At 43.3% G+C, this 13171-nt stretch overlaps 1 protein-coding gene across 5 annotated transcripts in view; it reads right to left on the bottom strand.

Moving 5' to 3' along the window:
* ARIH1 (ariadne RBR E3 ubiquitin protein ligase 1) overlaps window positions 1-13171 on the bottom strand; it is a 61663-nt gene that overhangs the window by 12228 nt on the left and 36264 nt on the right. For 4 of the 5 annotated variants that reach the window (XM_082488809.1, XM_082488808.1, XM_082488806.1 and 1 more), the window contains exons 4-9: window positions 9552-9644; window positions 9100-9155; window positions 4959-5025; window positions 3625-3731; window positions 3063-3105; window positions 2163-2234 (exon numbers count right to left, since the gene is read on the bottom strand). In XM_082488809.1, coding sequence (XP_082344935.1) covers window positions 2163-2234; window positions 3063-3105; window positions 3625-3731; window positions 4959-5025; window positions 9100-9155; window positions 9552-9644 — 438 coding nt within the window. The remainder of the gene's footprint in view (window positions 1-2162; window positions 2235-3062; window positions 3106-3624; window positions 3732-4958; window positions 5026-9099; window positions 9156-9551; window positions 9645-13171) is intronic. The other variant, XM_082488807.1, reaches the window with a different exon arrangement.

The following is a 13171-nucleotide window of genomic DNA, read 5'->3' as shown; positions in this document are numbered from 1 at the left end:
TTTATCACTGCAGCAGTGTGAAATTACCACCTTCCACGTCTTTGCTGCCCACAAGGCGGCAGAGATCGTTACGAGGGGTGGGTTACGTTTCCTGCCAACTTTCCCCTCAATTGAATCACATGTCGGTTCAGAGAGAGAATAATTGTGATATTGTCCTTCAGTTAATTCAATTGATACGGATACCATAAGACTCCAGGACAGTTGGCTTGCTCACATGTCTGGTGCAATGACCCTGATGTTATTTTTCTTCCTGTTGCTGCTGCCCAGCCTGGGCTCCAAAGTATTTTCTTGCTGTAGGAGCATCTCGTATGGTATTAGAGGAAGTAGCTTAGACACGGATGTTCAAGGACAACAGCTCTTCTGCTGCCGACACCAGACTACAGGAACTAACAGATAAGCTGGGCTGATGCCAGCATGGCTTGGCCATACTCGATTTCCCCTCCTCACCATCCTCTGGATGGGTGTTTCCCACAGAAAATCTTTTTATTCTGGCTGTTCGATACTATTTCTGACAGTCTGAGCTATGCTTTAAATACCAGCCCAACCGTGAGCGTGGCTCCTACCTGACAAAGTCAAGGAAGGAAGGAAGGAAGGAATGGGCAAGGCAGGAAACAAAAAAAAACTAAATAAATCACCATCTTTAATATTTCTGTCTATGCTTAAATCTGCGAGCAACAAGCTGCAGAAACACTCATCATCTTGTCTGAAAGAGACAAGTCCCTTCCTATTTCCAGTAGCCAGTGTTAGTGGCACATTATTCATGTTTGGTCCACATTAACACATATGCATATATCATTTCAGCCTTTTTAATGGGCAAAGAATCCAGTAAGGGAAAGCTTAATATATGATCGTAACAAAACTCAGCTCAGATCCTGGTCTTTAGCAGGACGTGCCAAGGTAGGGACAGGTAGAACATAGGGAGCCCTACGGCCATGACCAAGATCACACTCCTGGAGGCAGCAGCAGCTCCTCGTCTGGCTCCCGAGGGCTTCATCACAGGCAAAATAGGGCTGTGGCCATTCTGACATCCCAAATATTTGATACCCAAGGCTAAAAGTTGCTTTGCATGTGCTTACACTCAGGTCTTTCCAACCTATTTGGTTGCTCTTCCTCGGGTTTAATATGAGCGATACCTGAAGATGAAGCAAACTTTGAACAAATCCGGTTCAGTTCTTGAGCCACAATACATCTTTGAACACACCCACCTCCGAAAAAGCCAAGTTCACTTTATTGAGCAAGGTTCAGCCTCCAAGCAGGGACCACACAAGTCTCAGCCCACGAAACAGAGAGAAGCAGCCGAGACCGCACAATTTCAGCCCGACTTTTAACTGTGCATTTCAGCGCGATGGGTGTTTCTGCTTTCACCATAATGCAACATTCCAGGTCAATGAAAAACACACAGCCAGTCCCAGAAAGCAGCAGCCGCTGCTGCAAACAATACCATTAACCAGTTACACAACGGAGCTAAGAAAACAAAGCAGCCATTTCCTCACACCCTCCCCACCTCCCTCCACCCTCCCGGCTCCGCGCAGACCCAGGTCTGCTCCTAAGGCACGATGGCATCTGGCTTCGGCTGCTTTTGTTTTCTGGCCACCATGGCAACCTTTGTTTTAATTCTTCCCAAACTGAGCAAAGGCTGAAGTTTCAGGCAAAGTCGGGCTAGCTGGAAGGAAGACATTTACATAATAAAATCTTAACAGCTGTTCTGCCAGTCTCTATCTGGAATCCTGCCCAGCGGAAATGAACAACTCCTCAGGAGGCTGGCCCAGGGGATTTAAAGGCAGATGTAAATTATCACAGCCAAATCAAGCCACGGGTGGTGTTAACATGTTTCACACGCTTGGAGCGAGGCACAGATCTGCTCAGGGAAGCCATCAGTGCCAGACAGGAGCCCAAAGACTTAAGAACTTGAGCTTCCTTTGGGTCTCCAATTAACTCTTTCCTACAGGAGCAATCTCTACTTAACCCAAAGAACCTCACCTGATTCAAGGCAGTAACACCTATTTGCTCTTCAAACAGGAGTACTTCATGTACTGTGGATTTTAAGGCTTGCTCTTAACTAATGACATGCAACAGAAAGAATAACCCTAGTACAGAGGAATTAGGCTGTCATTCTTGTTTTCATCTGATACATCTATATATAATCTGAGAAAACGCCTCACCTTTGTGTTTGCTGCAATCCAATTAGAAGTTTCACTGTCATCATCACACTTCTTAATCCATTTCTTTAACCACTGTTAGAAAAATGAAGAAAGAAGAGAAAGAAGAGTTATATTTAAATAGAGGAACTGTAAACGTTCCCAAGACAGCTGATTACATTAGGGTAACGGTAAGGAACACACAACCACATGGGAATACAGGAGGCTGGTGGTGCTGGAAAGCGGTGCAAACAGCAACTAATTTAGTTGCAGACATTTCCTGCAGCACCATCCTGACCTGGAAAGACCTCTCCAAAGGTTCAGCATCCTTAGGTGCTTTCCCTCCCTTCTTCCCAAGGAGGTTTTTTTTTTTGCATTTGTCACCAGCAACACGACTGCTCTGTCCCCAGGGCGTGAAACCTGGCTGTCAACGAGCTCTGCACAGGCCACAGGATCCCAGGCTCGATTACAGCTTCTGACAGCTTCACGAAAAAAACAGCCCAGTTCCAGAGTTCACTGCACAGCAGCAGGTCCCAGGACCAAATTAATTCCTTCCGGACAACAAATCACAAGCCTGCCGAAACACTGAACACCTACAGAAATGCCTAGTACAGGACCACTTGTTGTCAAGTGAAGCGTTCAACTCCTGAAGCACCTTTATTCCTCTTCAGAGGATCAGAGCTGTAACAGCCTCCTCCAGACTGTTCCCCATCTGGCTGAGGCACTGTTCCTTCCCAAGGTCCAACTTTAAAGCACCCTGAAGGCATCCGGTACAATTTTGCTGTTTCTTCTCATGCTACGATCTAAACAGGTGAACTACTACGCTTCTTGACATGAACAGCCATAACGCTTGTGCTTCATTTCTACATCATGCACATCAATTTTCTAAACTTGAAAAAGTTGAAAGTCCTTTGACATGCTTACCTTGCATTTAACAGGATCATGCCAGTTTTCACCGCAATTAAAGCTGTAAGTGAAAGAAAGGAGAAATTAGCAAATAAAGTAGACATTATTAAAGTACTTTAACTAGGTTAACACCGTGGAAGTTTTCTGCCGGGTTGTTCTCCTGAAAAGGCCAAAGCGAGTCCTAAGGAAATATTACACGCATCCAAAAAAAAAACCAAAAACCCTCAAATCCCTCAGCAGCTATTTCAGAGCAGTATATATCTTAAAACATTTTGATTCTCTACAGTGCCTGCAATCAGGAACCTCACCTAATCTGAAGTCATTCATCTTAAGTCCATCTCTCAGTTAAAGCTGGATCTGTCTCATTGTCAAAGGAGGCTTACAAGACAGAACAACAACTACATAATGACGGGCTTTACAACCAGCTGTACCTAATCCTGCCATACCATTTGAAGCCCACCCCCTTCCCATACTTCTCCCACCACCGTAAACCACAACCCAGTACAGATTTACAGAATACATACTAAGAGACGTTCAAAGTAAAAAACAGCATCCAGTTCTTTTACTTGATTATTCTTACCAAAACTGACGTCCACATTTGCAGCGAACAGGTTTAGCATCAGGATATTGGACTTTAACGACGTGGTGGCAATCTGGGGCAGGACACCATTTTAACAGTCGATTACACTATGAAATAAAGTAAAAAAAAAACCCAAACATAATAGAAAAAGGATGCTGCATAAGGACCCTACCTGCCCTTCATCCCTTTTTCATCCTTTCAACCACGACCTTGTCACACTCCTCCTTTCTGTCTTACCAGTCCTCTGCAATAAAAGTGCTGTCTCCTCAATCTGAGCATTTACCTTCTTTCTACTGAATGAAAGCAGGAATATGGTAGTCAACTCTCCACTGTCAAATGGCCTCTTATGAACGATGAGGAGCGCAAACACTTCTGCTGACCTCCCAGCTCACCCAGAGAAAATATTTTGAAGAATACAAAGCTATGAAGCTTTCCACTGAAAAAAAAGTATCCATCAAGCTGTTTGCAGCTGCCCATCTCTGTTCCACCGCTGCAGATGCCTTTCTGAAACTGCTCACAAACCATGATCACCAGCTTTTTACAAGCACCACTTTCTAACACCCCTCAAACACCACCTCATCGCCTGTTCCTGCTGTCTTGCAGACAGGTGTTGGTCTGCACTACTAGACTTTTGTCAGTCTTTCAGTCTGCAACACGTGCTTAGCTCTGGCGTTGCATTAAAAAACAAAACAGAACAACAAACAACAAGCCAAAACTCAACTAAAAATCACTGCATACATCACTTCAAACAAGGAGTCAAAGCTTGATCCCAGTTACAACTTACATACCGGACCCTATAGCGAATCTGAACACGTACAACTGGGAAACTGGGACAGCGGAGAAGCCTTCCAAAGCACCTATCTCAAGTTTATTTTGATTTTGAGGTTGCAAAGCTATTAGTATTTTGCTAAAAGCAATTTTACAGCTTTAATTCAAATAGCAAATGTTTCAGGCATGTTCTTGCTTACAGTAACGTTTCCTGGTTTTCAATCAGAAATATCTGAGGTAACAATCAAGAACTATAAATATTTAAGTGCTCCTCAGAACCTATATATTGAACAGCTCTGGCATTCTCTTTATCCACAGCTGCTTGCTGTATCTCTAGGACTTTTGTCCTGCAGATTTTTCTCTGTATTTTCCTACAACTATACCTGTAACTCAACGGGCTATAAAATAACCCCTGTAAAGCCTCTACCTTTTAGTCACATTTGATTAAAGCAGGGTTGTTTTTTGCATAGTCTCTAAAGTTAAAAGCAAGCCTAACTTCTCTGGTTTGGTTCTGTGTGAGACAAAGACAAACTAGAAGCCATTAAAAATTTCAAATGAAAACTCACCTCTACAAAACTATTGGTTATTAAATGCTGGTACTTTAATTTAACCTTGGAATCTGTGATCAAACGCCTGTGGAAAAGGAAGAAACACAGAAAAATTACTGTAGTAGTAAACTCATTTTTTCCATGCATAGCCAGTAAGTTAAGACTGATAAATGGTTTTGGTTCCTCCTTCTACACTTGCAGGTACTTTGTTGTGCTTACCTGTTCTCTATCTATTTGTTAGAGCATTTATTATGAAAACTACAAATATTGTATTTAACTTCTTGTATTGGCTTCAGAATCGTACAGAAAGCTCACGCAGTTCAAAAGAATTGAAGCTCTTAGCGTGGGGATTTTTATTTAAGAACACTTTCCCGTAGAGCCCAAGAAACGGAGCAAACAATTTCGTTAGTTCATTTACATTAAGCACGTGCATTTTGTGGCAAATGCCTTTAAAAAGCTCCAGAACTGTTGTTAGGTCTATGAAAGTTATTAACCACACATTATCTGGGTTTCAGTGGAATGCTACAGCTTCAGATTAAGAGTTAATGTGGTTTTAATCTATTTACCATAAAAACAAAGTCGTTTTAAATTCAACATCACAGAGCATATACACAACATCGACTTTAAATTAAGTCAGTCAGCTCAGAAGCGGGAGAGCAGAAAGTAACTAGACAGACAGGAATCCTTGAAAGCACGGTGACCGCTTTTCTCCTGGCCACGCTGACCCAGCTGGCATTTGCAGACTGTCCAGCTTAGATACATTCAAAATGATTTAATTATGTATTGCTGAACACTTGTATATACATCTTTCAGTCATGACTGAAGTGTCTTCTGCATGTATATATATAAATGTAAAACTGGACTAATACACACCTTTGCAGTATTTCTGTTTTAAATCATGCTGTGGAATACAGCTTTATACAGGCCATATCACGTATAAATATTGAAATTAATAGATTAACTATTTCAAGGTGCAGCCAAAATCAAGTGTACTTCTGCGCGTTATCAAGCCAACGTTCATTAAGGAACAGTGCATGTGACCATGCGCTGTTGCATAAATCCTAGCCCTTAGCAGTCTGAGGAGCTCCTCACCAAACGACATGCTGGTTATTACATAAACATAGCACGTGGCAGCCAAATTCCCACTGCTAAAATAAAACAAATCAGCTGAGAAAGCAGCTCATCCGGCCCATGTCCATGCCAAGCCTGTAATTTTGGAGTGAAACTTATTGAAAAATGAAAAAAACAATTTGAACTTTTAATATGAATTATAAATCTCACTTTCGTACTCCATAGCCAAGCTTCTATGCATAATAAATGTCTCTTTAAAAATTTATTGTATTATATGTATATATCAGGAACTGGAATTTAAATGACGAGTAATTCCATAGCTAACCAGAGTGCACAGAGTACACAATCCACTGGTTTTTGCTTACCAACCTGCCTATGATCCCTCCACGTTAGTAACCACCTGCTCTGGGTTCAACAGCACTTCCACAGCACCCCACCTTCAAGAACTTTGCTCTGAATATTATTGTCTTTTGACAAACATTAAATGAAACTTGACAGATTAAGAGGTGAGAACCATTCCCAGTGCCCACGAACCATCCTTTGGGGTACAATCCTCCGTGAGCCAAGCTATAAAAGAAGCAACCGCACTGAAGAGGCCAGGCTGGAAAAGCAAACTGCTTACAAAGACAACCCTCCATCTCTTCTGGCAGCTCAGTTCACAACTACACAATCTCAAAAATTCATCCAAAGACAGCAGCAATCCCTTATCAGACCGTTAAGTTTTGTTCCATTTTGATAATGCAAACTCCTCAAAGCCACTAATCAGCAGAATTGGCAAACCACATCATGTGAGATGTCAAACATCCTCCCAAAGGAATTACTTCAAGACCTGACTACGTTCTGATCTGACGCAGAAGCGTTGGTATTTGCAGTTATGCAAAGGCAGATTAAAAATGAGGCAACGTTCCATACGGGAACCTAAAATCCATCCATTCCCACCGAGTGGGTTGATTCTCAGAAGTTCCTACCAGACTGCTGCCACCCACGAGCAGCGGCCGTTAGACACAGCAGTAATAAAGTCAGCCTGCCTTGCTTATTAATGAAATCAACATCTTTGCATGTAGGTTAAAGCAATTACCAGCAGCATTAGCAAGGGTGAACAAGGGATAGAAACAGATTACCTTCAGCCTGTTTGAAGGTCTTCAAAGAGCTGAAAGGGACCCTCTCTTCAACCTTCCTACTTAAGCTCAACAGTAACAAGGAAAATGGACAATAAGATAGATAAATACTCATAAATCCCAGAAAGTGATCCAAATTGCTGAGTTTGGACTCATACAGAGATAACACAACTTGGAGATGTCCCGCCTTGTCAAGGGCGAGTACTGAGAAGGGAGTAAACGAACGATTTGGCCTATCTACTCTGATTTTCTGATGGAAAACTAATGTGTCTATACATTACACATTAATCTTGAGTTCCTGTAGGTTGGAAACCTAGAGCTGGAGACTTCATAAAAAGGAAAAAATCTAAAAAGAGAATAATTAAGGACATGGGAAGGGGTGCAGATTCCAGTTGGGAATGCTTACGGTTTTATTCATGCCACATCATGAGACTGCTGCAGTTGTCTATGTTTGCTTTTAAAAGAAAGCATTAGGCTTTTGCAAAAAAAAAAAAAAAAAACAAACAAAAAAAAAAAAACCACACACACAAGCAAAGCACCTCCCTCCTCCAGGCATCCCAGGTGTCCCCTGTAAGACCAGGGAAAGGTGGGGTTATACCCCCACAAAACATTTATAGTTTTACTTAGACAAAGAGAACTTGTTTGCTTTACCACATAGGTGCCTTTTTGCTGTCATAGGCCCCAGGTATCTCTGCCACTTCCAGGTTGGGGGGAATCCCACAGCCCAGGGTGTGAAGACTGCACAGATTCACCCCACTGTCATGGTTTTTTGTGCTGTAAAAGCCATGAAGTGAAACATAAGGCTAGTCAGACCTGCTACTAATATCAATCAATAGCAACAGAAGCCATAGCAACAAGAGCCAGCACTGCTCTCCCCTTCCATCCTTTCCTTGCTACTGCTACAACCATGGCCTCCAATGATTTCAGCTACTCTACACATACTATTTGAACAGCTTATTCAAATTGCTGCAATCAAGAAAACGCTCAAGAAATTTCCTACGAAGGGCGTACAAAGCTGCAGGTTGAGTCCAGTCTCCAGTAAACAAAAATCTCAATCACGTCACTCGAGATACTATGCCAACTTCTGTTCAGTTTCCACCCACTGAACTCTACAAGCCACCTCTCAACAGGGCACGAAAACATTTCAGCTACTTCCACTTCCACGCAGCCTACACTTCATGACTAACCAATGCAGAGGGGTATGGGAAATCACTAGTCTGAAAGCAACCGATATAAAAACCAGCAAATTAATATCAATGAGTGAGTCAGACTTCAGGAAGGAAGGAATAAGGTAACATAATAAGCTTCTATTTAGATGCTTTTTAGCATGAAGAATTAAAATGAACTTAATCAAGGTTCAGAATTACGAAGGATGTTACTCATGCAATAACATCATCCAATATAAAAGCGAAGGAAGCTCATGGAATTCACTGCTCCACCACGTACAAACAGTCATCCTACAGCTGGAGAACTTAATAAGCAAAGCGACACAGGCTGACATACCAGCTTAATCAAATCTTATGTTTGAGGGTCAACTGCTTTCTATCAGAGGGCATGAAACACGCCCTACATAGGACTTCTTCCCTCTGACTCACATATTAACTACAGCTATAGGACTTGGTGAACCAGTGGGTTGACCTAGGGAGGAAGTCCTAAATTCTTACATAAATCAAAGGAAACAAAATGCACAAAGCAGTTGAACAGGGTTTGGAAAGACTGCCTGGTGTTTATTCCGCTGTCATGCTGACCAAATAGGTGAAGGAGTCTTTCCTTCAAGTACTATGGCATGGGTTTTTCAGACCAGAACAGGAAGTTGAGAGACATACCGGTATCAAAATAAACAGTTCAAGACCAACCTCTCTGCTGCCTTAAAGCCTCTGTGTAGGTTTGTCGGGTTTTTTTGAATAGCACACAAGTAACAAAATGGAAAAAGAGGGGAAAGCCAAGAGGTAGCAACTCATCATACTTACATAACTGTATTGTCATCAACTAAGATATCACAGCCATGAGCAGGGCATGAAATGGTCTGGGAAAAAAAAAACCAAAACAACAAAAAGGTCATAAAAGGAAGTGTTTATCCTATTTTTGCATCACAAAGAATTGCAAGGCAACAGACTTCACTACAAGCCATAGCAAAAATAGTACATGGGCTCTATCATCACGTCCCAGATGTGCCACTGTGCACAGCACTATTCCTCCCACCCAGAGCAGAGATGAATGCACTAACTCCACGTAGTTCTCTTCGGCTTCACCCATGTCAAAGACTGCAACCCCCAAAGCTTTGAGGCTTGGGTTTTCCTTGTTGTTCTTTTGGGGTTTTTAAACTTTAGTGGAGAAGAATTCTCCCCTTTCTTTCCCCTTCCTCTCCAGCACACAGAATTTCCATGGTTATGTTCATGAGGTAGGTGACTTGACATTTTACCTGTCCCATGCCTTCCTCCATTATTTTGGTAGTTAAATATTCGCTCCAGCACTGCATACAGAACTTGTGTCCACACTCTAGGCCAGTAAAGTACTGCAATGACAAAGAACACAGGATATCGGATCATTTTATCACGTGGATTCACTCGAACATTTCACCCTTCTTGATGCTGTGCAGTTTCCCCTCATCTCTCATCCCCCCCACCAAACTTGAGACGCTCCTATTTATTGTGTATTATCACCGCTACAGAACATTGCCAACACAGCTTTAGTCACGCTTTCAAAGCCAGACTTTAATCCCCAGCCCTAGCAGCAAGGAAAGGTGTGGCTGACGTTTCCATCCTGCCTGCCCATTTAAATTGATCCTTGTTTTAGGAGCACGTATAGAGCACGGCATGGCTCTCCCCAGTTTTACTCTTGCAAATGAGGATAAATGCAACACCACCGAACTGGTCACGGTTATAAGATGATACGGAGTCTTCTTTCCGCCTATTTTCCCCACTTGGCTTGCTACCACATATGGGTGCTGCCCAGAAGTCCCAAAATATGCACACCAGCTATGCACAGGCACTAATTTAGCTCCCTCTTGTAAAGGAAACAGCAAGTGATCAGCGAGCAGTCTGCATTTCTGGGTGAGCACTAAACAACACAGATAGAAAGAATTGTGTGCACTTAACACTTTTAATGCGTATGCATAAAGTTTGCCAAAATCGCTTGGTAAAGTTCCCTCTGAAACCCAGATGTTCATCAGATGAAGACACTAAAGATCCTAATTGGCAGGTGTAAATTACTCAATACAATTCAATAATGAGTAGCTGTTGCAGACAGCAACAAGGACACCTTCATCTGTGCATGCATCATCTACGCTGAGTATTTCGAGATACCATCTGGGATTGAATGGTTACACAAGGGGTGGAGAAGCAAACACCGCTGAGGAAAGACTGAAATTAAGTTACTTTTCTCAGGTCATCCTAAAGTTATTTTATACCCAGAGCCAGGGACAAGGACAAACTGTATTTAAAACACTTCACTCATGCCGCTATGCAGGTTATTATTTGACGGCTTAGCTTTTCAAACCATCGTGTTTTCTCAGTCAGTAAGGTAAAACAAGAGCTCCACCCTGAGATACCATCAACTGGTATGAAACGCCACAAATGAACGAAACCTGGTTGTCCTCTGCAGAAAAGCCCCAAAGAGCAGCAGGATGCTGTTAACTAAGAAAAGGAGTCTATTTTAAGAAAATAAAATTCTCCCAAAATTAAAGACTCAAGACTACGGCCACCACGTCCCTCATTTTGTTCACCCGACACCGGTGTATTAGCTGGGTCATGCTCGTCTTCCGATGCTACAGCAACTTGGATGGTGCAGGGAAGGTGCTCGTTAGCACGTTCTTTCCGCAGCCTCACCATTGAGTGATTCACTCTCGTCTGGCACTCCTGCCATCAGCAGAGGCACAGGTTTGAACCTGAGGCTTGGAAACGTGCTGTGACGCCGCAGCCAGCGGGCTCAACTCTGCCTGCCCTTCCCTGTCGGAGAGCGCTCACCAGGAACGGCAAAGGTGGTTAAATCGGACCTGACCAGCCCGCGAGGGGACACGTGACCCCGGCATTTGACTGTTCCAAGTAAAAAGAAAGATTCCCACCCAAACCTTTGCTTTCTTTGCAACAAAAATCAGAGTGGTGCGTCCTGACAGCACTGCAGCTCAAGGAGAGAGAAGGCAGACAGCTATGGGGCCAAGGTATACTGACTCCAAAACTGACCAGAAAAAGTCACTTCCAGTTTTTGAAGCACTACTGACTCAGATACTTGATGCTCCAGACAGTGCTGTGACCAAGTGACGTCCCCTGGAGATCATAGAATGGTTTAGGTTGGAAGGGACCTTGAAGGCCATCAAGTTCCAACCCCGCTGCCCTGGGCAGGGACACCTCCCCCCAGCCCAGGTTGCTCCAAGCCCCATCCAACCTGGCCTTGAACACCTCCAGGGATGGGGCAGCCACAGGTGCTCTGGGCAGATGAAAATGAAGGGTTGTGGTGGAAAAGCCCCAACGTCTGTAACTTTCGGGAAGCCAACAGCACACAGCCTGAAGACGGCACTGATTTCTCCTAGAATTATGGCTTCTCCACATGTGATGGGAAATAAGCATGGACAAGGGGATCATCCCTTAATGAACCTAAATACTCCTGCAGCAGGCACACATAGGGAGGCACTAGAGAAGGTAGGTAAGCATGTATCTTCATTTAAGACTCGTTTCAGTTACTTCAGGCAGTTAAAAGATTAGCTAAATGCCCACACAAAAGGCAGCCACCACGCTTCCTCGCAGGCTGCAAAGAATTCGGAGTATCTTTCAACTCGTTTCTTTACTTTGAGGGAGTTCCCAATTATTTTTGGCTGAGCTGACAGCAGATGTCAAGGGAGCAAGCAAGAAGGCCAACATAAAACCACCAAGTGTAAAGGGTAACTGACTTCTGAAAGAGCACGTTATCACAGGGGACAGCTCTACTTTCACCCTATCTATACTCATCACCTACTTTTCCCGCAATGCCACGCGCTAGCAGCAGCATGCTGCCATCCGATACCTGTCCCTGCTCTTCTGGCAGCATCAAACTCATCAAAGAAGGGATCAGCTGCCCCAAGATGTGTTTACCGTGACAGCCTCACTCAGGCTTTCTTTACTTCAGTAACGATGACAGCACTGACAGACTGATTCCTCCGCACGTCCTTAGGACAAACACACAGTTTGGACAACAGCACCATGTTCCCCAAACACCCCCACCCCAGCAGCCTTGCTCTCAAACAGGGCATGAAGGGCGAGATGCAAGAGAGGAGGTAGGCAGAGCCATGACCCTCTCAATTCCCATCCTCACCAGTAAGGGTCTCGCCCCAAATAACCACTGGGATTTGATCCTGGTTCATGGGGATCTAGAGGGACTGAAATATCTCCCTCAAGTTTTCCAGCCATCAGGGTGCCAGGCTGCCTTGAGAGCAAAAGCCACATTTTGCAGGTGGTTCCCAAAACCTCAAGACACAGTTCTTTGGAGATGACTGAAGAGCTATAAAGACCTTGTAATTCCCTTACACACGCTTTAAGAAGCAGACAAATACCACCGGCAATGACCCCATGAGTGAGTGAATATTCAAGACTCGTACATTTCAGTAATAGTTGTACATTGGAAAAATCTCTTAACAGGTGCTACTCTAAGCTCCCAGCTTTCTATAGGCTGAAAGGGGCTCTCAAAAAAAAAAAAAAAAATACAGCTTTTTCTTGGGGGAAAGAAAAAAAAGCAGACCATTGCAAGAGGACTTAAAATCTGAGATTTTAGGTTAGGTACTGAATATAACTTATCCAAGAATTTATAATTCACATTGACCAAAACAGCTTCAAACAGATTTCAAGCCAGATGGTTTACAGTCACCTTAGACACAGAAGTGCTACAGCCTTTTAATGAAGGAATCATAAACACTAGTTTTCCTATATGCTCCAACTTTTATGTATGGCAAAGAAACAGAGAGGTTCCCCTCTGTTGTCTCTTAAATCAGTTTAGAGACACCTCTGCAAACTTGCAACATCTCCCTGCTCCAGCTAAGAAACTGCTCTTCTAATAACTGGGCCACTACTATTT

Source organism: Vanellus vanellus (genome assembly GCF_965231255.1).
Source record: "Vanellus vanellus genome assembly, chromosome: 11".
In the NCBI taxonomy this organism is placed as follows: Eukaryota; Metazoa; Chordata; class Aves; order Charadriiformes; family Charadriidae; genus Vanellus; species Vanellus vanellus.
This window is presented reverse-complemented; position numbering and strand designations above follow the sequence as displayed.